Here is a 26,007-nt window from a genome sequence, read left to right on the forward strand (position 1 = left end):
TTGAATTTCAAAATTCAGAATATTGAATTTCCAAAAGCTTGCAAGAGGAATATTTAAGCTAAAATAGTTTGTTTATCGACCATTTAGATTTAACTAGATGTCTTGCATTTTCATTTGTTACATCTGTCAACCCAAGGTTTAGAAAACATAGCCACATGACCCAGCCCTTCCTCTCCATTACGATTCACAGAACTTAGTCGCATTTCAGCGCCTCAAAATGACCTTGTTGTTTCCGCCATAAACTCTCCGCCCTTGAGCTCTTGAAATAATAACAAAAATATCTCATCTTCTCTTTTAGTTCTCTCAGAGAGCCTTTTCTTGACCACACAGTGTTATGTAATCCCTCATCAATAACTCTTTTAATTTCCCCTAATTCACCTTGATTAAATATTTATATACCCACATCAGTATCAGAAAATATTCATTTTTAAATCTTTGTCTGTCTTGAATTTCCTGACCCAGCGTGATCCAGAATATATGCTCCATAAAAATAGTGACTTCATCTGTCATATTCACTGCTCCATTCCCAGTGCTTATAATAGTGCCCAGTGTACAGTTGGTTCTTTAAAAAGTTTGATGTATGAAAGACATAATAGATGATCAGCTCAATAAATGGAAGAATAGTTATGTTTTCCTTTTGAATCTCATATTTTAAAATAATCTTAGATTTGCATAAAGTTATGAAAATATTAAAAAAAACTCTCATAAACTCATTACTCAATATCCCCAACCTTAACATCTTTCATAGTACTTTTATCAAACCAATAAAGTCAACCTTGTACCACACTCTTAACTATGAATTCTTATTTTATTTTTTTTCCTTTTTATCTTTTTGTTGTTGTTGTTTCAGGATCCAATCACATTGCCTTTGGTTGCGTATTATTTTTTCTCTTCCAATTAGTGCCAGTTTCTCTTTTACACTTCTTTCCTTGAGTGTCATGGCCTTGACAATTTTAAAGATATTGATCAGATATTTAGCAGAATATTCTCAATTTGGGTTTGTTTGAAGTTTTCTCATATGCATGCTGAGGTTATACATTTCAGCAGAACGCCAAAAGAGATGTGCCTTTTTGAGCATGACATATCAGAGGGTACATCACATCAATAAAACACTGAGAGTTTCTGGGATCATTTTTAAACTTAGATTTCTGATAGAATGACTTGTTCCTTTCCTATACATCCAGGATTAACTAATGGGGTTAAACTTCAGGGTCTTTCCCTAGTTTTGTGTCATATGTAGAATTATAGATACATGTTTATGTAAGGTCTAACCCAAAGGGAAGTAAATATATTACTCCTCAAAAAGTGATAAGACTGAATTATTCAATGTTTTACAAGTGAATCCTGCCGACCATGTCTTCTGTCCCACAAAATTTCCGTTCTTCTCTTTCCTGTTAAAGCAACCCTTTTATTCCTAAGGCTTCATATATACACATAGAAGGTAGATATTAAATGAAAATAAGATTTTCAACAGGTAGAATCTGCATGGGTTATACAATCTCATGGTAGCTAGTAACACAGTTTAAATTTGGAATCTGGGATAAACAAGCCACCAAATTAGGAAATGGGTCTTTTATTAAAGGCATATGATTTCATGACAAGCATCATGACACACAACAGAGTTGTTTTGGCTTGGATATACTGGTTAGGAGGAATACTTGAGATAATTTTAACAACAATTAGTTTGAAACATGAATACAAGAGAGCCTGTGGTTTGCCCCATATACTACTCCATAAGTATATAAGGCCCTGGGCAGATTATAAACATAAAACCCTAGAAACTGACTCTGCCCTTAGACTGAGCCTTCTCACATCATGAGCTTCTACAACAACTACTGTGGTGGCCTGGCTATGTCTATGGTGGCCTGGGATGTGGCTATGGATGTGGCTACGGTGGCTATGGCTATGCCTGCTACCGCCCATGCTGCTATGGAAGATACTGGTCTTCTGGCTTCTACTGAGAAGTTCTAGATGCTCATCTTTCAGGATGTTCTCTGATGAGGCACCACGTGTACCTCCTGCATTGAGGTAATAAGAATGTCCTTGTCTGTTCAGTAATGGCTACTGAATCTTAGACTACCATGCATCAGCAGACCTTTTTTAATGGAATTGCCTGAGTGTCCAACCATTTAGAAAAATATTCATTTGATCTATGTTACTGTTATAATTGAATACAATCTTAACCATTTCCATTTGGGAAAATGTCTAAATTTTCATTAAAGGTACTCTGTTTTTCACACATACAACGTTTTCATGCATATCATTTATGTAGATTTATTCCGACTGTGTATGTGTTTGTTTAGAAGTTGCTGGCCTCTATATACACTCTCTTTATTGACAATTTATTTGTGTGGTTGAAAAGTCATATTCAACCACTGCTTTTCTACTATTTGTTTTTTGTAAGTATATCCAGAGGCTACTTACTATTATCTGCCTTGATCTCATCAAAGCCTTATCTTTGGAACATTCAAACTTTGATATTTGCAAAGTGGTACCTCCCTGCTCACTACTTCATGCTGTCTCTTTAGCATCTCATTCTTTCTCTATACTTGGTATTTGAATATGCCTTTGGGAGGATGTAACTTTTTTCTTCTAAATTTTATATTACTGCTGATTCCTTTCCTCACTGACAGTATGTACTTGAACTCATCTTATGCATTGTAGCTGCACAGGGGGCTTTCTGTCAGGAAGACAGAATTTGAGGTGTTTTTCAGTGAAATTTTCAATGGGTCAATATGCTTTCTTTTTGGAAAGCTATCTGTTATGTTTCATAACAAGGCAGTGGCTTGGGTAGACTGAAATAATGCAAACGCAAGTCTGATCCAGAAGAGAGTCTGTAAAGTGCATCCCCAATCCTAGTAGTCTGGGTAATGTTCAGTAAAGTTGTTTACAGTAACTTTACCTAATTCACTCAATTTATTATTATTAAGCATTAGTAATAATTTGAACAATGATGAGATATAAATCAACAATATCTATTAATTTTTTAGTAACTAATGCTAGAGTTTGTGGATGCCAAGACTGAAACTGAGTTCATACACAATGACTTTCTGAATACAGATCAAATTGTGAGATTGAACAAGATCTCAACTTGCCCCAAATGTGTTAATTAATTCATTCTTTTTGACCTAGCATATGGTCTATCTTGGAGAACATTCCACATGTGTACTTGAGAGAAATTTGTGGTCTCTTGTAATTGGGTATTTACTAGACGTCTGTTAGGTCTAGTTGGTTTATAGTGTTCTTCAACTATTTATATTATAATCATCTGCATAGTTGTTCTATCCATTATTCTAGTGGGATATTGAAATCTTCAACTATTATTTTTGCAGTATTTGTCCCTTTCCATTCTGTCAATTTTTGATTTTTGGATTTTGAAGCTCTGTTGTTTTAATATATTTGAATTTAAAATTTGTTATCTTCTTGATAAATTGGCACATTTATTATTGCAAAATGTCTCTCTCTTACTGTTTTAAAATTCCTTATTTCAAAATCCATTTAGTTGGTATTGTTAAACCCACTCAAGCTTTTTAATGTTTCTGTTAATATACACACACACACACACACACAATATCCTTTTGCTTTCAACCTATTTTTTTTCTAGAGATTCTGATTACTAAAACATTTTATGATAGCTACTTTAAAATCTGTATCAGATAATTTGAACATTTGGTTAACTTATTGTTAAGGTCAAATGATTGTTTTCTCTCATTCAATTTGTAATTTTTATGTTTCTTGCTATAATAATGTGGAGAAATTGTGTGTATCAAAAGCTTCTTGGTTCTATTTAAAGCTCTTTTGAAAGCAAGAAGTCACCCTGTTTAGGTTGAGGTATGTTGTGGGCTGTGATTCATAATTTTTAGAGTTGTTGCAGTAGTCTTTTGGTCTGTTTGGTTTATCTTGCACCACTGGCTGTCCCACTGGTCCATTGCTGCCTGAAAGCGCAGAAATAATTTCACCAGCCAACCTGCTGTGTGTCTTTTGGTGGAATGATGTTACAGTAAGATTCCCCACCTTTGCTCCTCAGTGCCAAGATGTGTTTGAAGAGAACAGAAGAGTGTAAGGTACATGAGAACAGTATTCCTTGATTTGGAAATAATTCCCTTTAAATAATCAAATATATGGCTTACCGCCAAAGAATTGATTAAACTGAGATTTACAGCTTTAAATATTTGTTAGGAAAGAAGGACATTTTAAAAATCAATTCTCTAAGCTTCTTTCAAAAGCAAAATAGGAAGAGAAAGTTAAATATAAAGTAAGAAGAATGAAGGAAAAATGGAGATATGAATGCAATTAATTCAATAGAAAATGGACAAGCTATAAAGAAAATCGATAATTACCTAAATTGGTAATTTGGACAGATCAATCAAATCGACAAGTTCTAGATATAAATCAAAAATACAGGAGAAAGAATATAAATTACTAGTGTGAAAAATGAAAGGATCAACATCTTTTAAAATCCCACAGGCTCAAAACATAAGTGGATAATATGAAGGATGTTAGCCAATAATTTCCAGAACTTGGATGAAATGAAAATTTTCCTTTAAATACACCAATTGCCAAAACTGACTCCAGTAAATTTGAATAACACTGTATCTAATAAAAAAATAAATTCTTACAGTTTTGTAATCCCATCTATCCCTTCCCACCCTCTGCCCCCTTGGCAACCACAAGTTTGTATTCTATGTCTATGAGTCTATTTCTGTTTTGTATTTATGCTTTTTTTTTTTGGTTTTTTTGGTTTTTTAGATTCCACATATAAGCGACCTCATATGGTATTTTTCTTTCTCTTTCTGGCTTACTTCACTTAGAATGATATTCTCCAGGAGCATCCATGTTGCTGCAAATGGCATTATGTTGTCGGTTTTTATGGCTGAGTAGTATTCCATTGTATAAATACACCACTTCTTCTTTATCCAGTCATCAGTTGATGGACATCTAGGCTGTCTCCATGTCTTGGCTACTGTAAATAGTGCTGCTATGAACATTGGGGTGCAAGTGCCATCCTGGAGTAGGGTTCCTTCTGGGTATATGTCCAGGAGCGGGATTCCTGGGTCATACGGTAAGTCTATTTCTAGTCTTTTGAGGGATCTCCACACTGTTTTCCACAGTGGCTGCATCAAACTGCATTCCCACCAGCAGTGTAGGAGGGTTCTCCTTTCTCCACAGCCTCTCCAGCATTTGTCTTTTGTGGATTTTTGAATGATGGCCATTCTGGCTGGTGTGAGTTGATACCTCATTGTAGTTTTGATTTGCATTTCTCTGATAATTAGTGATATTGAGCATTTTTTCATGTGCTTATTGATCATTTGTATGTCTTCCTTGGAAAATTGCTTGTTTAGGTCTTTTGCCCATTTTTGGATTGGATTGTTTGGTGTTCCTTATTAAGTTGCATGAGCTGCTTATATATTCTAGAGATCAAGCCTTTGTCGGTTTCATTTGCAAAAATTTTCTCCCATTCCGTAGGTTGTCTTTTTGTTTTACTTATGGTTTCCTTTGCTGTGCAGAAGCTTGTAAGTTTCATTAGGTCCCATTTGTTTATTCTTGCTTTTATTTCTATTGCTTGAGTAGACTGTTCTTGAATAGATAAACAAGATTACACTGTATAGCACAGGGAAATATACACAAGATCTTATGGGAGCTCAGAGAGAAAAAATGTGACAATGAATATATATATATGTTCATGTATAACTGAAAAATTGTGCTCTACACTGGAATTTGACACAACATTGTAAAATGATTATAAATCAATAAAAAAGTTTAAAAAATTCATAATTAAACACAACTTTCCACAAAATAAACTTTAGGCTCCATTGTCTTCAGTGGTAAATTTTATTAAATATTTATACAGCATGCTTATAGGTACCTTAAGAAAATTGTAGAGCCTAGGAACTTGACTCCCAATATTTTTGTCCAAAAGCTCTAGTAAACAAGAGATACATTGAAGTTCTAGGTATTTTATTTACATGAAAAACACAGAAACTGTCTTCATGAAGAATCATTATCTCTCTATCTATCTATCTATCTATCTATCTATCTATCTATCATCTACGTCAAGGAGAAGTAGATAGGAATACACTAATAATGGAAGACTTTAATGTACTGATCTCAGAATAAGACAGGTCAAGTAGAAAAAATAGGTAATCAGAGAGAAGACCTAAACAATATAATCAATAAGATAGCTTTTATGGTTATATATTGACTTTTATATTCCAATAATAAAAAATAAAACTTCTTTTCAAGCACCCACAGAACATCCACTATAATTTATTATCTATTATGTCATACAGAAAATATTTCTATGTTTTGTAAAGTAAAAATACTGAAAACAAATACTTGCTATTGTCATGCAACAAAACTGATAATTACTAGCAAAAAAAAGAATAGAAAATTTATTTAAAAATAAAATCAAGTGGTGGAAAAAAAACACACCTTTATCCTAGAAAGTAAAAAGTCTTTTATTAAAGAAATTGTTGGGATAAAAGAGGACATAAAAATAAAATTATAAATTTTTAAGTAATTAGTGGTAATGAAAATAGTCTATAACAAAGTCTTTGAAAAAAATTTAAATTATTTAGAGAAAATTCATAGTGCTGAAAACATTTATAAGTAAAAATAAAAGTAAATTAATATTTCAGCTCAAAACAATTTGTAAAGGAAAACTAAGAAAACCAAAGAAAGCACAAAGACAGAAATACATCAAAAAGCAGAAATTAATGAGAATATGAAAAAAGTGACTTAAATAATGAGCCAAAATGCCGTTATTTGAAATAATTAACAAAATTATTAAATTATAAACTACTTGCTAACTTGATGAAGACAAAAATAAATAGAGAAGCCATATGCAAAATATATAACAAGAGAAAAATGGACATTGAAATAGAAGAAATTTGAATCATCATATGAGACTACTTTTCAGAGCTCTGTGTATATAAATTTGAAAATCTAGATGAAATGGGTAATTTCCTAAAGAAATACAGATTACCAAGATGGACACTATTAGTCTTAGAGATCAGAAACAGACCAATTTCCTTGAAAGTAATAGAGAAAATTATTAACAAAATACCTCACATAAAAGCCCAGTCACAGATGATTTCTCAGAATTCTATCAAATCTTCAAGGACAAGATAATCCTAATATTGTAAAAATTGTTAAAGAGCACTGAAAATGGTGAACAACTTCCTAATTCCTATTAAAAAACGTACAGCATTGAGTCTGAGGTATGTAGACGTTAAACATGCCCCCCTGATTCCTGCCCTTTGATGCAAATGCCCTTATGTGATCTCCTCCTGGTATGAGAGCTGTGATTTGCTTTGTAACCAATAAAATAGGGCAAGTGTATGTGATTATATGTGCTTATGTGATTATTTTACACAAGATTGTTGCACTCATCTTGCCAGACTCTGTCTCCCTCCTTGATTTGAGTAAACAAATATCCATGTTTGGGAATTTACTTGGCAAGGAATTGTGGGCAGCCTTTGGCATCTGACAATGGTTTCTAGTCTGCAAGGGCCTCTGGCCAATAGTCAGCAAGAAAAAAATCCTTTTATTCCTACAGCTAAAATGAACTGGGATGTGCCAACAATAGCATGTGCTTGGAAGTGGATCCTTCCCCAATTAAACCTCAGATGTGACCACAGCCCCATACAACATCTTGAACTGAAAACTTGTGGGATGTTGAAGCTTCTCAGCCTGTATATGAAATAGTGTTTTTATCTGAATATTATGGCCCACTATGCATGCCAAATGATTGTATAGTCTATTACTAGCTTGAGATCTAATACATTATTAAACTATTCTTTAGGTTATATCTCTCATATCTTTAAAATGGATATAAGAAATACTTGGGTTAGTGTTAAGAGTTATCCAGCATAACATATCTTATTACCTGAGTAGCAGAAGAGCAAACTGAAGTCTACATAAAAAAAAAAAAGATACTTTCCTAAGACAATTGATATTTGAATTGGTAAAGAAACCAGCCTAAAAATCGTAAGAGAGAATATCTCACAAAGAACATAATTGTTAGCTTTCTTGAAAACTGAAACAAACAGACAAAAAAACTGTAGGTAACACTGAACATCAAATAACTGACATAAAAACCAGGGTTTCTGTTTAGATTGAATAAGTTTATTAGGTCAACAGAGAAACAAGCTCCAGCATGAAAGTCAAGGCAGTTACTTGACACCATCACCCTGATGAAAGCAGAACTCTGAGGTCACAGGTGAATTTCACCATTTCGCACTTCTTGAGGTAAATTCAGGAAATTTGTAGGTTAGATGATAAATCAACAACAGGCCACACTAGACCTCCATGATGCAGGATAACTACTACCGAGGAAAAGGCACAAAAGAGGAAGGGTTCAGAATTGGAGAATCCTGAGGTCCAGGTGCAGAGGATGAGAGTCTTCCATGACATCCTCAGTAGTAGTAGCCAAAGCCAGAGCCGTAGCCAAAGCCAGAGCCGTAGCCAAAGCCAGATCCACAGCCATAGCCACAGCCACAGAGAGAGCGGGAGCCAAAGCCATAGCCACAGCCATAGCCACAGCCCAGTCTGCGGAAGCCACAGCCATAGCAGGACCCATAGCCGCAGCCCAGGCCTCCGTAGCCACAGCAGCCGTAGCCACGGCCCCCGTAGTAGTTTCCGTAGTAGCCGCACATGGTGTTGGTGTTGGTTTTGGGATTGTCTCTGGGTAAAGAAGGAGGATAGGCAACTTCAGTCTGGACAATTTCCCTACAGAGAGCCTTTTATATACCCTCAGTGTGAATGGGAACCATCACGGAAGTCATACCATTGGCTAATTCGCAGGACCAATCTGAGTAAATTGTTGACTCCTGGTTTTAAATCATGGCCTCAGGGGTATTGAGGACAGTTGCTAATGTTGAGTCACATCTGAATCATTTTTGAGTCATTAGTAAGAATCAACTGTCTCATATTCAAAACTCTATTTATATAAGATCTTCAAATTATCCATTTCTAACCAACCATTTTGGCAAGATAGCATTTTTAGTAGACATTCTAAACTACCCAAGACAACCAATGATAATATGTTATTTTGGCTGACATTCAGCAAATTATGATAACCTACCTTTACCTTGAGATTTTCTCTCTCTTCTCTGCTGTTCCAAACCCATGTTTTGTTTTGTTTTGTTTTGTTTTGTTTCCTTTAAGGATCCCCCTTATTTTCACAGGAGAGATGGTTTACTATGAAAAGCCAAAAAGTACCACTCAGCTTCATGAGATGATTGACAAAAACCCAATAACTTGAAATTCTGGAACACCAGGCCTGAGAAAAATTGACTTCTATTTCTTACTTACATTAATACTTCCTTTTATGATTCTGTTTTTAAAACAAATGCTGGAGAGGCTGTGGAGAAAGGGGAACCCTCCTATACTGCTGGTGGGAATGCAGTTTGGTACAGCCACTGTGGAAAACAGTATGGAGATTCCTCAAAAGACTAGGAATAGATTTACCATATGACCCAGGAATCCTGCTCCTGGGCATATATCCAGAAGGAACCCTACTTCAAAATGACACCTGCACCCCAATGTTCATAGCAGCACTATTTACAATAGCCAAGACATGGAGGCATCCTAAATGTCCATCAACGGATGACTAGATAAAGAAGAAGTGGTATAATTATACAATGGAATACTACTCAGCCATAAAAACGGAAAACATAACACCATTTGCAGCAACATGGATGCTCCTGGAGAATGTCATTCTAAGTGAAGTAAGCCAGAAAGAGAAAGAAAAATACCATATGAGATCGCTCATATGTGGAATCTAAAAAAAAAAAAAAAGTATAAATACAAAACAGAAATAGACTCATAGATATAGAATACAAACTTGTGGTTGCCAAGGGGGCAGAGGGTGGAAAGGGATAGACTGGGATTTCAAAATTGTGGAATAGATGAACAAGATTATACTGTATAGCACAAGGAAATATATACAAGATCTTATGGTAGCTCACAGAGAAAAAAATGTGACAATGAATATATATATGTTCATGTATAACTGAAAAATTGTGCTCTACACTGGAATTTGACATAACATTGTAAAACGATTATAAATGAATCAAAAATGTTAAAAAAATATTTTCCATAGTTTTAAATTAATATTCTGAATCGATAGCCACAGAATAAAAATTATGAGATTTCATTTCTAAAGCTGCATTTTCATGAAAGAATTTTCTTCAAATTTCAACATATTTGTAATATTTCTGTTTTGACTCAAAGGTGAATATAGATATTTCATTTTTTTAAATGATAATACTAACAGGGGTATCTCTCATGACACTAGTAGACCATGAACTCTTGGTTAAATTTCTTGGGCTATGAGAACATATTACTTATGGACCTATTATCTTCTTATGCAATGAAGCTTAGATTATTCTTAATTCAATAATTAAGTGAAATAGCCAGCTAAACTTGTTTTCTTAAAAAGATGACTTCATAGCTGTCAGTAGAGCATAATAGGAAAAAGGGAAAACTTCCGGAATCTGTTCTTTGAGTTCAAATCTCACCTCTGCCACTTATAGCTGTATGACCACTATAACTGTGTGCTTCAGTTATCCCACCTTCAAACGAGATGGTGAATAATAATACCTATCCTGCAAGATAATTTTGAAAGCCAAATTAGCTGATATGTGTCAAGCACCTAAAACAGTGTGTAACAAATAATAGGTACTAGAATAACATTGGCTATAATTATTTATTTCATCCTATAATTGTTTTCATAGGTATGCTGATGAGTTGAACAAGAGAACTCAAAAATTTTTTAAGTTCTATTTAAGGGCCTTGTGTCATTGAAGCTGAAGGAAGAGAAGCTCTATACTAAGACTATGCATCTAAAAGTAGAAAAAGTCACACTCTGGTTTTCCTAGGAATGAGCAAGCCCCATGAGTTACCCAACAAACTTAACACAAGCAAGTAGAGGATGCAACAATTGGTGCCCACTCAAAGGAATCTGAACGCAGACTCATTGATTTTCCTAGACCAGTGAAAGACTTTTCTGGCTGTTGACCCACAAAGATGTAGCACTGAATGGTAGGTAATCGACTGACCAGAATAGGTTTTGTGTTATGTCAATGGAAAATGGCAATATGAGCTATACCAGCCAAAGATTTCAGCACAGGACAGATGGAGGCGCTCCCTCCCAATTAACAGCATTCTATTGCACATTAAAGTCTGCTTCAGGATGTGAAAAAAGAGTGGCAAAACCTTTAATAAAATGAAAATGTAATCCTAACAACAAGAATGCCATTGAATTTTGTTGAGTTTAGCTGGAAGGAACAAGAATAAATGCTTTGGCTTCTAGTGGAAATGATGAGTCAAGATAAAATTTGGTAAAATATGAGAAATACTTGTAAAGTTGTATCCTGTAAAAATGTTACTTGAATTATGTATTTTAAAAGTGTATTTTTTCTGTAAAGAAATACTGGGCAATAATACACATCTCGTACTTTCAGTAAACTTTTCCTCTTAGCACTTCTATTTCCCCAAAACTAAAGAGAGTGACTTCCTCAGCTGCAGTGGGCAGATGAATTTGAGGGTATTAATAACCTCAAAACAATTTTAATTAATTGCAGTTTGCATAATTTCTGATTTCATAGAATCTCATGGTGGAATTTAAATTTAAGCCTTCAATAAGAAAGAGTTTCAAAACTAAGTCCAATATTTGTCATTCAAAGCGTATGATTTGATTGTGAAAATCTTGACACAACAGTGGAGTCATCTTGGCTGTGGAGGCTTCACTATGCCTAATGAAATAAGAGATTTATGAGAACTTCACTGTTGGCGTTGTTTGTGGTTAATGCAAAACAATTTGTTTTGAGGGCAACATTACATATGACTTGCCACACCTAACATTGAGGAAGTATAAAAGACGTTGTGAAGATGGTGATATTCAAACTCAGGAAACCATCGTTCTCTTCTACACTGTCTACTCTTGACACCATGACCTATTACAGCAACTACTATGGGAATTGTGGCTATGGTGGGCTTGGCTGTGGTTACGGTGGGCTTGGCTGTGGCTATCATGGATACGGTGGCTATAGATACGGCTGCTGCCGCCCATCTTGCTATGGAAGACATTGGTCATATGGGTTCTACTGAAAAATTCTAGAGCCATGAACCCACCAGATTTGTCCTCTTGTGAAACATGGATTCTGCTGTTGGTATTATTCATCTTGTCTCTTTGAAATAGCAAAAATCTAAATCCAGACTATGATGAAAGAACTAGGGAAGTCATCTTTCCTTGGTTCCATTGTGCAAGATCATAAAGAATATTTTTTCTTAAATGCAACAGAAGTTTCCTTTTAATCTCTAAGTATATTTTTCAATAAATTTAATCTCTTTGCAAATATGGTATGTGTTCATGTTTATTTACTTTCACCATCATTGCATATGGATGATTGTAAGGTAAAAGCTTGTCTGTAGTTACTATTCCAAGGGACTGACACTGCTTTCCTCCACCTTTTTCCCTCTAGTTTTTGTCCCTTTACATATACCTCATACTGTAAAGCTGAGTTTCCCTGTGACATAGTTGATTGCTTCCTCCTCAATAAATCTGGCTTCCCTTTAATTCACGAGCAAAATGGTTAACAACATACCTGAAGTCTGGTAGCTGCATGAGGCTGACTGTCCTTGTTTCCCTAGAACACCATGGTACACACCCACATTTTAAGTGGTGCTTCTGTGAGTTTTTCAGGCATCTGCTTTCTGACTGCTTGCTGGTAACTTCATCACTAGAAAGCCTTCCAGTTGCCTGATGTCTTTCATAGAGAATTTGTGTCGAGCCTGAAAGTGAACATAGAGAACCTTATGCCAGCCCTAGGAACCTGGCTGTGTTTTTAGTAACTCTCTTTATCATAGACCATTTTGATTATGAAGTCCATTTCGTGTACTCAATCATTCATTCATTCATCAATACTCAGCTCCTAAAATTTGCCAGGCATGCTGCTGTGTTGGGAGAGAGCATTTTGTAAAAGATTGAGATAGTTTCCATTGTGACATTATTAAATTTTATGTATACTCTCTATAAAACTCTAACATCTGTGTAATATTTAAGTGTGAATATAGTATATTTTAATCTGTTTTTAAATTTTTCTAAATGAAGAGTTTTAGAGGTTTTGACTCCCTTTGTATTTTAAAAAAATCTCTCACTTAATTTGTAAAAACAATCTGTCAAAATGTAAAAAGATACAAATTTATTAGCCAAATTTCAAAAACAAATTGCAAAATAAATAGTGGGATTAAAATTTATTTAAAAAATTTAAAAAAAAATGATTTGCTGGGTGCAGCAAATAATGTATTTTTCCAATAATTAAAATAAACTGACTTGGGGACCAAAACTTCAAATCTGGGTATCACAGAAATTTTAAACAAAAATTTTCTAATGTATCAAAGCATAACCTATTATAATGTAAATTCTGACTCATCAATAATTCTGTATGTTTTATTTTTAATGATTATTTATTATTAATTAATGCATATGAAAAACTGTAAATAAATTGTTGCATTCAAATTGTGGATACAAGCTCAAAATACTTACTGGTATGGTTTTCTTACCTAGAATTTTAAAGAACACTGCTATAGACCAGGACTTCTCAGAGTGATCTGTTGACACCTGTGGGAACCTGAGGCTCTTTCAAGGAGTCCGTAAGCATCAAACTATTTTCATAACATATTTATTTGTGTTTTTAACCTAATAAACTCATGAATATACAGTGGAGTTTTCCAGATATATGCTATATATGACGTGCTACCACAACAGATTAAACACAGAAGCAGATATAAGAAACTTGTATCACACATTTCTTTCTCCATTATTTCAAGAAAACGTTTCTGGAGAAACTCAGGGATGACTTTAAAACCAAGTTGAGGATATGGGAACTCAAAAGTTGAGATGTAGAAGGAGACCTGATACTAATGCTTGGATTTCTAAATAAATGCTTAATTGCATAATATAATGGTGTACTCAGATAATATATGAGTATGATTCAAATATATAATATGATTCAAAGTCATGGTTGATGAATAAATAAAACTCCCAAGAGGAATAAAAAAAGATACAGGTTTTTATATTAGCATTTTAATGTGAGTGAATATAGTCAGTTCATTGACAATAATCAGTAGAAAATATTATTTGTTCTGAAGAGTCATTTGCCTGAAAGAAAAGAATTACATAATTCAAAAGATAATTTACTTCAGGTAACTCCTCACTTTTATTCCTTCCTCACTCAAATAGACATGCTCTCAGTTCCTTGATTGCATATCTGAATATGAAATGGAAATTATTACTGTGAGAAAAAAATAAGAAAAATTGGGTCAAAGGACTTGAAATTTGACATTTCAAGGAACCTGAAAATAGACTTTAATAATAAAACTCAGAGTGAGAAGATCTCCAAATACAAGAAGAATATCTAACTAAGGATATGTGACAGGATTATTGGATTCCAGGAAAAACAGTTAATAATATTTGCTGGAGGCCCTCTCCTTACTTACTTAAACAAGTGTTTCACGAAGTTGTATTACTCAACTTTGAAATACGCTACAGAAATCGCGTGAACTTCCACACGCAGATGATGTCTGTCTGTTTCTGGCTGCGGGTATGGTGGTGTCATGGCTGCTACTGCCCATCTTGCTGTGGATTCTACTGGGGGGCATCCAGAGTGACTCAATCTGATGCACTCCTTCATCTGTGTTTTCTTGACTCTGCTTCCATGGTTAATTAATCACAAGAATAATTCTAGTCTCTACACGAACTGTGACAAGTTTATCCAGGGTAACTTGCAAAACACCACGTGCAAGTCTGCTATACTTCTCAACTGATGAAAATACCCAGGAATGTGCCAAAAATTATAGATAAGCTTTATCTTTGCTATCATGTTACCAATTTACTTCTTTTCTGTTGTTGATCAATTATCTTTCATGTGGGAAAATTTTAAGCTAATTTTTTAAATTGGGGTATAGTCAGTCACAATGTGTCAATTTCTAGTGAACAGTAAGCTAATTTTTCAATGAACTTGCTTTTTCATATTCACTTTTATTTTACTTTGTTTACATTAATCTGTATGTCGCTGTGGGGAATCTGCCTTTGGACATTGCCTTTTTTGTTAGTCTGAGATGATCATTTTCTAAAGAAGGTAAGGATATGACCATCAGTTCCTTTATGACAACATGTATCTAAAAATGGATTCCTATATACACTCTAGGCAGCACTATTATTCATACATAAACAAGTTAAGTACCATTTCACACAATACTAGCCTTGTTTTCTATGACATGTGCTGGAGGTATCTGTCCTTGGCTTGTTTTTCTACAATTCTGCAGTTAGGTTGTATCATTCAGGTTTGTGCCTTAGGGTGTATGTAAGTGGTTTATTCTGCCTCTCATAGTTCTTGCTATTCCTCTGAGTTCAGCAGCAAAAGAGTACAACACATACCTGCATCCTTGTTGAGTTTGTTATCATTTTAGTAATGAGATCTACCAAGAAAAAGCCTCTGGCTCCTTTCTTGATAAACAATGTTTCAGCAAGCCGGATCACCTTTCACTCACATTAGGGATATTCATCTTGTTCTTCCACTTCAAATTTGAATAAAACAAAACTGGCTTTCTCAATCATTCCAGCTTTCCTCCCCTAAGCAAATGAGAGAAAGGAACCTCCATTAGTACAACATCAATGAACAGTATCTCTGAACATCCCACTCATTGTCTAGACACTATTTCCAGATATCAATCTACGTGGTTGGAAGCACTCTGGATATTTCAAAAATACATTGTTATTTGAGGCACCTTCAATAGGAAAATGCAGGAAATGTGTTTACACTTTAAGAAGTCCTATTTCATTGTCTCAACAACTGATTCAAAAATTTCTCCTCCAATTTTTCTTCTGGGATGGTGAATTCTTCTCAAAGGCCTTCGCACAGCTGACTCGTCTTCAATTAATGAATAATAGAAAAGATATTATTCCACACAATATCATTGATAAAGCATCAAAGCCCTGCAGCTAGAAGAGTTGCTGGCACATGATTGTGCCTAATACGTATTTTTGAATAAACTAATGACCATGAATGATGCCGAAAATATCTCCCTGGAATTTCATATCTTACTTTAGCAGAAGATGGCAAAGTAGAACTGTAAAGTATCTCCAGGGTCTTGATGTACAAACAATGCTATTTCACCCAGAGTATTGATGATCTCTTTGTATGTCCTTAGAGTGGAGGGCAGTCTTATCATAAGAAGAAAAGAGACACTCTCAGTCCTCACTCAACTGTATTATGACTCTAGAGACTGAAGACCTGTGAATTACATGAACCAGTGTTTGAGTATTCCAGTAGGGTAGATCAAAACCACCTTTTACTATATAATGGATTAAATGTATTAATTCAGTCATGTTTATCTGTGCTACTTTTCAAAAGATTCTATTTGAACATCATCATATAGCTAGGTTTCCATCATGTAGATCATTGTGCCTTCCCCCTTCAGCTTTTTCCAAATCAGCTTCCTCCATCTAGTTCCTCCATCTAGTTTCCAGCCAAAGTTAGTAAGAACACTTCATACACTGAATGCAAATGTTCATTTTCAAGTCTAACTTGGTACATAGACTCTGCTAAGAAACAATCTAAGCTTTTTCTTAAGTGAGAAGTGTTCTCTGTCTGCATGACTCACTCCCTTTCTATTTGGCTGCAGAGCAGAATTCAAAACCCTTACAAGCCATTATATGTCCCCTTTGCTGACATCCAGCTGCTTTGTGGGGCTACTTCACTCCAGATTCCCAGGGCTACTGTAAGATCAATGGAACACTGAGGAACTTTGTGGTGGGTGGTGGTGAATGGATGGAGAAGTCTCCAGACCTCTGCTGGAACTGATGAAAGAGGAACCCTACTTTGAAACAAACAAATTTGACACAGGTGACAAAGAAAAGCAAAAAATCCAATCTGCCCATTCTCTGTAGAAAGATCAAATTTTAATAGTTTTATTGAGGTGCAACTGATAAGCAAAAAATTGCACATATTTAAAGCACTATATACAGTTTGATGCGTTTTGACATACGACTGTACTTGTGACACTGTCACCACAATCAAGGTAATAAGTGTATATGTCACCCCAAAAGATTCCTCCTGCCCTTTTGTTTTTTTTCTTACTGTTATGGAGGTAAGAACAATTCGCATGAGAGCTCCACTTCTAACAAATTGTTAAGTGCACAATACCGTATTGTTAACTATAGACACAATGCAGTACAGCAGATCTCTGGAACTTACTCACCTTGTGCAACTGAAACTTTATACAATTTGAACAGCGACTCCTCATTTCCCTTTCCCCCAGCCCTTGTCTAACACCATTCTACTCTCTGTTTCCTGAGTTTGACTATTTTAAATGCCTTGTGTAAGAAAAATTATGCACTATTTTTCCTTCTGTGACTGACTTATTGCACTTAGCAAAATGTCCTCCAGATTCATCTATGTTGTCACAAAGGCAGAATTGACTTCTTTTTTAGGGCTGAATAATATATTCCATTGTATGTCTAGGCCACATTTTTTTAATCCACTCATCCAGCAGTAGACATTTGGATTGCTTCCATGTCTTGGCTATCACAATGCTGCATTGAACATGGGAGTGCAGGCATCTCTTTCAGATCCTGATTCAATTCTTGTGACTATATACCTAAATATATGCCCAGAAGTGGAATTGGTTCTTATGTTAGTTCTATGTTTAAGTTTTTGAATAATTGCCATACCTTTTTTCCCATAGTGGCTACATGATTTTACATTTCCACCAACAGTGGACAACTGTTCCAATTTCTCCACGTCCTTTTAATACCTAGTAAGAAAAATGAACATGTTAAGTCAATGTTTCATTCTATAACAAGACTGCAATTTCCCTAGAAATAACAAAGTAACAAAATTTCACATTAAAGTACGGGTGCCTTTATGGCATTTGAATATAAAATGTGTCAGTCTATCCATTATGAAGCATTGAAAGAATATTTTTTCTTGGGGAGAGAAATCATATAAAAAATACATAAGCATTTTGACAGAATTCTTACTTTAGTTAAAGTATCTGCCCATGAACCTATAAATCCACATGAGGAGTCAGCATTCTTTAGAAATTGCATAAAACCTGGTCAAGGAATTTTCACTAGTTTGATGCAGGTTTGAAAATATAGCAATTATTTATTATTTGAGTCATATGGTTCTATTGTGAGAATCCTGACCTGAAAGATTAAAAAAAAAAAAAAAATCTAGCCTGTGAGAGTCTCTTTGCCTTAAAAAAAAAACAAAAAAAAAGACTTAAAGAATTTTTCTTATGTAAATTAGCATGAATTAATGAGTTCAGCACCTCCCTGTGGCTTGTCCCACCCACCACTGAAGGTGTATAAAAGGCCCTGGGAAGGGTGACATTCAGACTTGAATGAGGACACTGGCTTCCTGACTCTCAATTGAACCTTCAACTCCTGACACTATGTACTGCTAAGGCAGCTATTATGGTGGCCTGGGCTGTGGCTATGGCTGTGGCTACGGCCATGGCTATGGCGGGTGCAGGTTTGGCTGCTGTCACCCAACTTGCTGTGTCAGATATTGGCTCTATGGATTCTACTGAGAAATTTCTGGAGACACTCCAGGACTCTCATGTGTCCTGACTCCAGTTTCTGAGTCCTCCTTGTTATGAAATAGTGATTGTCTCATTCTGGGCTACTTGGGAAGGAGAGACTGGTCTAAATTCTACATCCATCATCTCAGTTCAGTAAAATCACCTGGAATGTCTTCCTTTATAACAGAAAATGTGTCTCCTGTGGCTGCATTACAATTATTACTCTGCATATGTATTAGTTCAACATCCTTCATGTGAGAAAAAATTTATTTCAATTTTGAATAAAATCTTCTGTACTGACAATATTGCATGTCTATCGTTACTTTTGTTGTGTCTGTTGCACGCACCTGTGTGAGAGTACTGTTGTGACAGAAACACTGCCTTTCTTCCTGTGCAAAAAATTCTAAGCCTAAGAATAAGTTATTTCTAAATGTAACTTGCTTTTGATGAATCTGTACTCACTGCACTCATCTACCCCTAATCATACTAAAAGAGCAGCCCATACACTAAGTTTCATTAATGAATAAAACCCTACAACAGTATTCTTATTTCTCATCATCATATTCTATGTACTTTGGCTATTTCTTTAGATCACACATTTGGATATTTAGGATTGCGCTTTTTGGTGGTTGTACTTGGATATTCTGCTTTACATTCTTTAAATTACCCTCCATATCCCATATCTGGGTGATGGTAGCACACACAGTTAGTCTGCACATCATTTTTGTCTTTGAGAATCTCTAGAAAGTGCCATCCCATTACCACTTCTGTGCGTCAGGCATTAGAAATTGGGAGTGGATATAACTAACTGGGCTGGGTATAGCTCAGTGGTAGAGCACATGCTTAGCATGCACGAAGTCCTGGGCTCAATCTCCTGTATCTCCATTAAAAAAGAAAGAAAGAGAGAAAGAAAGAGAGAGAGAGAGAGAGAGAGAGAGAGAAAGAAAGAAAGAAAGAAAGAAAGAAAGAAAGAAAGAAAGAAAGAAAGAAAGAAAGAAAGAAAGAAAGAAAGAAAGAAAGAAAGAAAGAAAGAAAGAAAGAAAGAAAGAAAGAAAGAAAGAAAGAAAGAAAGAAAGAAAGAAAGAAAGAAAGAAAGAAAGAAAGAAAGAAAGAGCGAGAGGAAGGAAGGAAGGAAGGAAGAGAAGGGAGGGAGGAAGGAAGGGAGAGAGGGAGGGAGGAAGGAAGGAAGGAAGGGAGAGAGGGAGGGAGGAGAGGAGAGGAAAGGAAAGGAATTAGACCACTGCTTTTGTGGAACAGTAATTTCGAATTTTATATTTTCAATGTCTCTTTTGAAGATATCAAATTTATTTTTGTATTGAGTACAACTTTCCTCCAGACTCTATCAGAAAAAAATCAAAAAAAAAAAAATCAAAATAATGTAATTTCAACATCAGTCTGTTGCAGAGTCATTTTGACTTAACATTTTGTGTCATTTTGACCTTCATTTGAAATTATAAACTTCCCCCCCAATTATTTTAAAGGCCAGCCACTTAATCAATATGAAATATCAACATGCTGCATTTTGCAGGTATTATTATTCTTTAAAAATAATATACATGGCTAAGCAATTCTTTGAGAATTGCAAATTTATATTAATTAATTTTTAAGCTGGGTTATAAGATTAAATAAGGACATTTATGGTTTATCATAAAGTATTAGAAGCCATGTCACATTTTCTCAATATGTAAAATATTTTCATCTATATATCCCTCTGGTTTAATGGAATTTTCTCAAATGGCTTCCTAAAAATACCATAGCCTATGTTATGAGAGAAAAATCAAATAATGCTAAGGACACATAACACCAGTGATAGAATTTACATGTAGCTTCCAGTACCTACAAAAGTGCCTGGCAGTAGTAAGAATTCAAATTCTTATTTTTGTTTCCAGGGTTTTTTAAATGAATAAACAGAAAATAAGTTAATTCATGAATAAGGCTGACAATTATTTGTTAATATTTTATATGACTTTTTAAAAGCTTTAAAATTAAGAGCATATTAAAAAGCATAGCTATTCAGATGTATACACACCTGTCTCTCTCCAGAGCCTCAATTCCCAAATAATTCTATTTTGTCCAACTGGTATTGTTCATACTTATCCAAGAGCAAGCTCAGAGGGGAAAATGAAGTTAGTAGCAGTAGAAGGTTTGTACTCCACCATCCTTTATCTTACTTTCCTATGGACATGAATACCTGGAAGACAAAATGATATCAGATCACCCTCTGATGGTTCTGAAAGGAGAATTGGATTGTGTGCTTAAAATTGCCTAACAAAATAAGACAAAACTAGGTTTTTATGCATAATTAGAAAAAGTCATCAATTCTCTCATATATTCATGATACCCTTCTTAAGTGATACTGTGTGCCCACCATTGCTTCAGTAGATTTCAGCCAAGTAGACACATACAATGTCTTGGTGGTGGTGGTGGTGGTAGTGGTGGTTTGTTTTTAATGGAGGTACTGAGAATTGAACCCAGGACCTCATGCATGTTAAGCATGAACTCTACCCCTGAGTTATACCCCCACCACCATACCCCTTTTTGGTTCACACTTGGATCCAACCAATGTAGACAAAAAAAAAGCTTCAACTCAGTTATAAAAATTAAACATTCATTTAAACACAAAAACCTGGAGCATGTTCTTCTATAAACAGGAAATGTTTCTCTATATGCACTAAGAACAACAACCATTTGATTGCCAAGCATAACAACATCTGTACTATGATACAAATGCCCCCTTGCTACTGTTCAGTTAATTTGTATATGCATTTTTCAGAGGCTCTCCAGCAAAATAAACAGAGCAAAAGAAACCCTAAGCAACTAAAAGTGATGAGGAAGGAGGACAGAAGAGAAAACAACTTCACCAACACCATTAAACTGAGCTTTCCTCATTTTCCACATCTATGTCAGTAAGATTTGATCACACTATGACAGATGAATGCATAAAATGCCATCAGTTTCTAAAATAAATAGATCAAAAAATCTCTGAATGTGGAACCATGATACATTAATGGAAAATAATATAAAATAAATGTTAAATGGTCAGAGTCATGGGTAAATGGTCAACTTCACAAAATATGATCAAACACAGACATTGAAAATTAATATAAATATAATGAAAGAGGAGGTGTCTTTATAATAGGATAGAAGTGTATTTGTAGTTAACCAAACAGTCAATGCCATTAATCAGTGAGAAACATTATTTTGGGGTGAAGAATCTTTTGCTCCAGCTGAAAACAATTCTTAAAATTTATAGACATGTGGCTTCAAGTAACCTTCTTCTTCCAACCATCCACTGCATATCTGATTATGTAGTGAAAGTTAATATTCCTCAAATAAAAACAAGGAAAAAATCCAATGAGGTCTTATATATTCGTGGAATTACATGGAGCCTGATCCAAGATATTAAATATATATTTTATGTAGTTCACATAGAGTGGAAAAGACTGTTCAAAATAGAATAGAACCTTCCTAATCTTAAGAGTCCAGGCATCGTAACTATGTAATCATAGCTTGAGGAACTCACTTCACATAATGAAGAAATAAGATTCAAGAGAAGCTCTACTGTAAATTAATCTGAAATACGAGGTCAATATTGTTTGTGGTTAGTCCCATCTGCTATTTACTTTGTATAAATCTTTTGCAGGTGGTGACACTCAGACTCAAGAAACTTATTTCCTGGTCCTCAATTGAACCTTCCCCCCTTCTAACAACATGCTACTGCAGCAGCTACTGTGGTGGCCTGGGCGACAGGTATGGTGGTCTGAGATGTAATGACAGACGTTCAAAAATCAATATTTTAGAACTACTAGTAATAATGGGTCTAAGTAGCATCATCAGGGGCAGAAATTAGTAAATGAAAACTGATGAGGAAAATTGTAACATGAACCCAATTAATAATCCCAGCATTACTAAATGTGAAGCAATAAGACAATCAAATACCATATGCCTCCTAATATTATAATAAAGAAAGTACACAAAGCACCTATAAAGTATTTTTCTTGTCAAAAATAAGGAGAATGACCAGAATTACATCAACCCTTTATATCTACCTGCCAGGGCACAAATGGTATAATGAACAGAGGAATATATGAAAAGAAAAACCAGGAAGACATCAGCCATATCCAAAATTTAAGAATTCTACAGAATAATAATATTGTTTATTCAAAAGTATGTTTTAAAAAAATCACTGGAGACTATTATATATTTTTAAAGAGTTTAGAGACATTATGTCTAAATGTAATGAGTCCCAGTGCAAAAAAAAAATGACTTTAAAAATATATTTGTGAATCAATCAAGGAAATTTGAGCATGATTAAGATTAGAGGATGCTAAGAAAACTTCTAAAAAATTTCATCTGTTGATAATGATATTGTAGATATGGAAATGTTTTTAAACTGATTTTGTGACCGAGATACACACTGCAGAAAAGTGATATTTGTCTTGGATTTGTTTTAAAATATTCATCAAAAATAACAACTATGAAAAGTATACAGGAAGAGAAGGAACTGATGGTGGAATATTGACAGTTATTAAATCCTGAAGATGTGTTTGTGAAGTTTCAAAATACAATTCTATATGCTTTTATGGCTGCATGAAATTTACTTATTAAAGTAAATAATAAATATGGAAAAGTTTATCTATTCTACTGAGTAAGCCCTATTGTTAAGAAAGTTATTTTTCACTCTGTAGAAGATCTGCACATAATATATGTGGAATTAATGATAGGCTTTTGAATGTCAACATTCTAGAAGCTAGTAAATGGTTAACTATATAAAAACTAGTCAGATATTTTAAGCTAAATAAATGAAGGCTGAGTAAAGGTTTTAAAATAAGAATAACTAAAGCACATGAAAGGCACATGATTTGATCATAGGAATGCTCACTCAAAAACAAAGTCATTTTGCTTACAAGAGTCTCACATTGTCTAATGAAACAAAGATTCAGGAAGTATGCTAGTGTAAATTAGTAGAAAATATGTGATCAACAAGTCCTGTGATGTGTCCCACCCACCACTGAGAAGCATATAAAAGGGCATGTGCAGATGGTGATGTTCAAACTGAGGAAACAGATTCCCTGCACCTCAATCAAATCCTCTACTCCTGAAACCATGTGCTACTACGGCAACTACTATGGAGGTCTGGGTTATGGTTACGGTGGCCTGGGCTACAGTTATGGCTGTGGCTATGGTGGCCTAGGCTGTGGCTATGGCGGGTATGGATATGGCTGCTGCCGCCCATCTTGCTACAGAAGATACTGGTCCTATGGGTTCTACTGAGAAATATTCAGGGAAACTCAACTGATCAGTCCACCTGGACTTCCACAATCTGTCTCCATGATTCTTCTTATTAATAATTCTATTGTCTATTCTAAATGTCAACATCATCCTCAAGAATCTGAAAAAAAAAAAAAAAGGTTAGATTCTCTAAGCCTCATCTGGAGTAACCGAAATCATCTGGAATGTTTCATACTTTTTTTGAAAGCTTTTCTTTTGATATTGTATTGCCTTAAAAATTTCTTACATTTTTGATCAACAACTCTTACATGAGAAAAGTTTAAATTAATTTTAATAAACATTTATCTGTTAAAATATTAATTTATTGCATTTAAGTTGATTTTTCTTCATCATTTGTGTATATATGCATATGTGCATGTGTTTTGGTGTGTTGGCAAATGGGGTGGTATGATGATTAATTTTATGTGTAAACTTGACTGAGTTCAGGGATGTCCAAAAAGCTGGTAAAACATTGTTTCTAGGTGTGTCTCCGAGGATGTTTCTGAAAGAGATTTGCATTTGAATCAGTAGACTGAGTATAGAAGATAGCCCTTACCAACGCAGGAGGGCATCATCCAATCCATTGAGGACCTGAATAGAACAAAAAGATGGGGGAAGGGCAAACTCTATTCTCTCTTCTTGAGCGGGAACATCCATCTTCATCTGCCCTTTGGCATCGGAACTCCTGATTCTCAGGCCTTTGGACTGAATTTCACCCTCAGCTTTCCTGGTTCCCCATCTTCAGACAGCAGATCATGGGACTTTGTGGCTTCCATAATCATTCCAGTTCCCATAGTAAATTATCCATTGGTTCCGTTTCTTCTCTGGAGAACTCCAACAGAGTTGAGGAAGAAGAAAATATGAGCGAAAGAGAGAAATTGAAGTTTCCTTGTTATTTTCAGTCACTGCTCCCTCTGTATGGCCAGCCTAAAATCTTAGCCTTGTGCTCTACATGTTCAAATGCTTTTGACTCGATGTTTTTTTTTCCCCATCACAACTATCAACAGGCTTATAAGTTTAGGTCTGGTGCAGTGGTGTGTTGGAAACCATTCTTAAGAGGTAAAGAGGTAAAGAGTTCATGATTTGTGACATCGGCAGATTTCCACAGTGTAAGTACTCTTACTGTTTCTGATATATAGCTACCAACAAGATGCCTCTAAATGCAGAGGTAAGCAGAATAGGCTGTCTGAGCTAATACAAGCTGGCTTATGGACACCATTGGGTGTATCTGTCTGATATTCTAGTGCAGAACATTCCTCCAAGAGAGGTTCATTGATATCATCTCAATACAAAAATATTTAGCACTGAGATTCACTTTATATTTTTATTTATAGACTTATGCACATATTTGTGTTTAATAATCCTGTTCTATCATTCAATTCTTAATTTTTAATGTCAGGTTTTCCTTTGAAGTCACAAAAATTCATTTTGCAACTCACTTCAAATTTCTACCATCCCCTTGATCCCAATGATAAATAATGAGAAATAATATTTTCTCTGATAAGATATTCAACTGATAAAGTCTTATTTTAAATGGGAGATTTTTAAAAATTGAATTTGTAAGAAATTCTAGTACTTTGAACAAAAGATAAACTTATACCTATATATATTTGAAATGTCAGCATTGCCAAAGGCTTTACAAAAGACCAACACACATAACCAAGCCAAAAACAATATTTTATAAATTATTTTTAGAAGCCCACAGTAAGCATAATAACACCATGTACAATTTCATGTATAATTTATTGGTTCCAAATTATGATAAATTATAACTCAGTATACATTAAAATATGTACATTCTATTTTTTCCTGAAGTCCATTTAGAAGAAATTTCCAAAAAAAATCCTCCTTCCATAATTTTTACAATTTAATCTTATGAATGAAAGAAGATAGTAATTCACTGCCTTAAAATATTACCAGATTGTAGTGGACAATAAATATTTGTTAAATGTGCTATATTTAATCATATTAAGAACTGTGTTGGCCACTCTGCTGGCAGAATCAAATGTGACAGATATAAACAATATAAACTTTAAACAAAATAGAACAGTATTGCATTTTAATACACGAAAAAATACATCAACTCAAGGGTATTTGTATACCATTTAGTGACACTCTGCAACTATTCATCTGATGCTGAAT

At 34.7% G+C, this 26,007-nt stretch overlaps 2 protein-coding genes and 1 pseudogene across 2 annotated transcripts; all 3 read left to right on the forward strand.

Moving 5' to 3' along the window:
* Positions 1 to 1,815: 1,815 nt before the first annotated feature.
* Positions 1,816 to 13,643, forward strand: LOC116155315 (keratin-associated protein 20-2-like; annotated as a pseudogene).
* Positions 11,926 to 12,135, forward strand: LOC116155332 (keratin-associated protein 20-1-like). Its single transcript, XM_031459847.2, has one exon. It carries the CDS (start codon positions 11,956 to 11,958, stop codon positions 12,112 to 12,114), a length of 159 nt encoding a protein of 52 aa, XP_031315707.1. The 5' UTR covers positions 11,926 to 11,955; the 3' UTR covers positions 12,115 to 12,135.
* Positions 13,644 to 23,663: 10,020 nt separating the features above from the next.
* On the forward strand, positions 23,664 to 24,113 carry LOC116155352 (keratin-associated protein 20-2-like). Its single transcript, XM_031459919.2, has one exon. It carries the CDS (start codon positions 23,701 to 23,703, stop codon positions 23,866 to 23,868), a length of 168 nt encoding a protein of 55 aa, XP_031315779.2. The 5' UTR covers positions 23,664 to 23,700; the 3' UTR covers positions 23,869 to 24,113.
* The last annotated feature ends 1,894 nt before the right edge of the window (positions 24,114 to 26,007 follow it).

This window comes from Camelus dromedarius, chromosome 2 (genome assembly GCF_036321535.1).
Source record: "Camelus dromedarius isolate mCamDro1 chromosome 2, mCamDro1.pat, whole genome shotgun sequence".
Taxonomy (NCBI): domain Eukaryota; kingdom Metazoa; phylum Chordata; class Mammalia; order Artiodactyla; family Camelidae; genus Camelus; species Camelus dromedarius.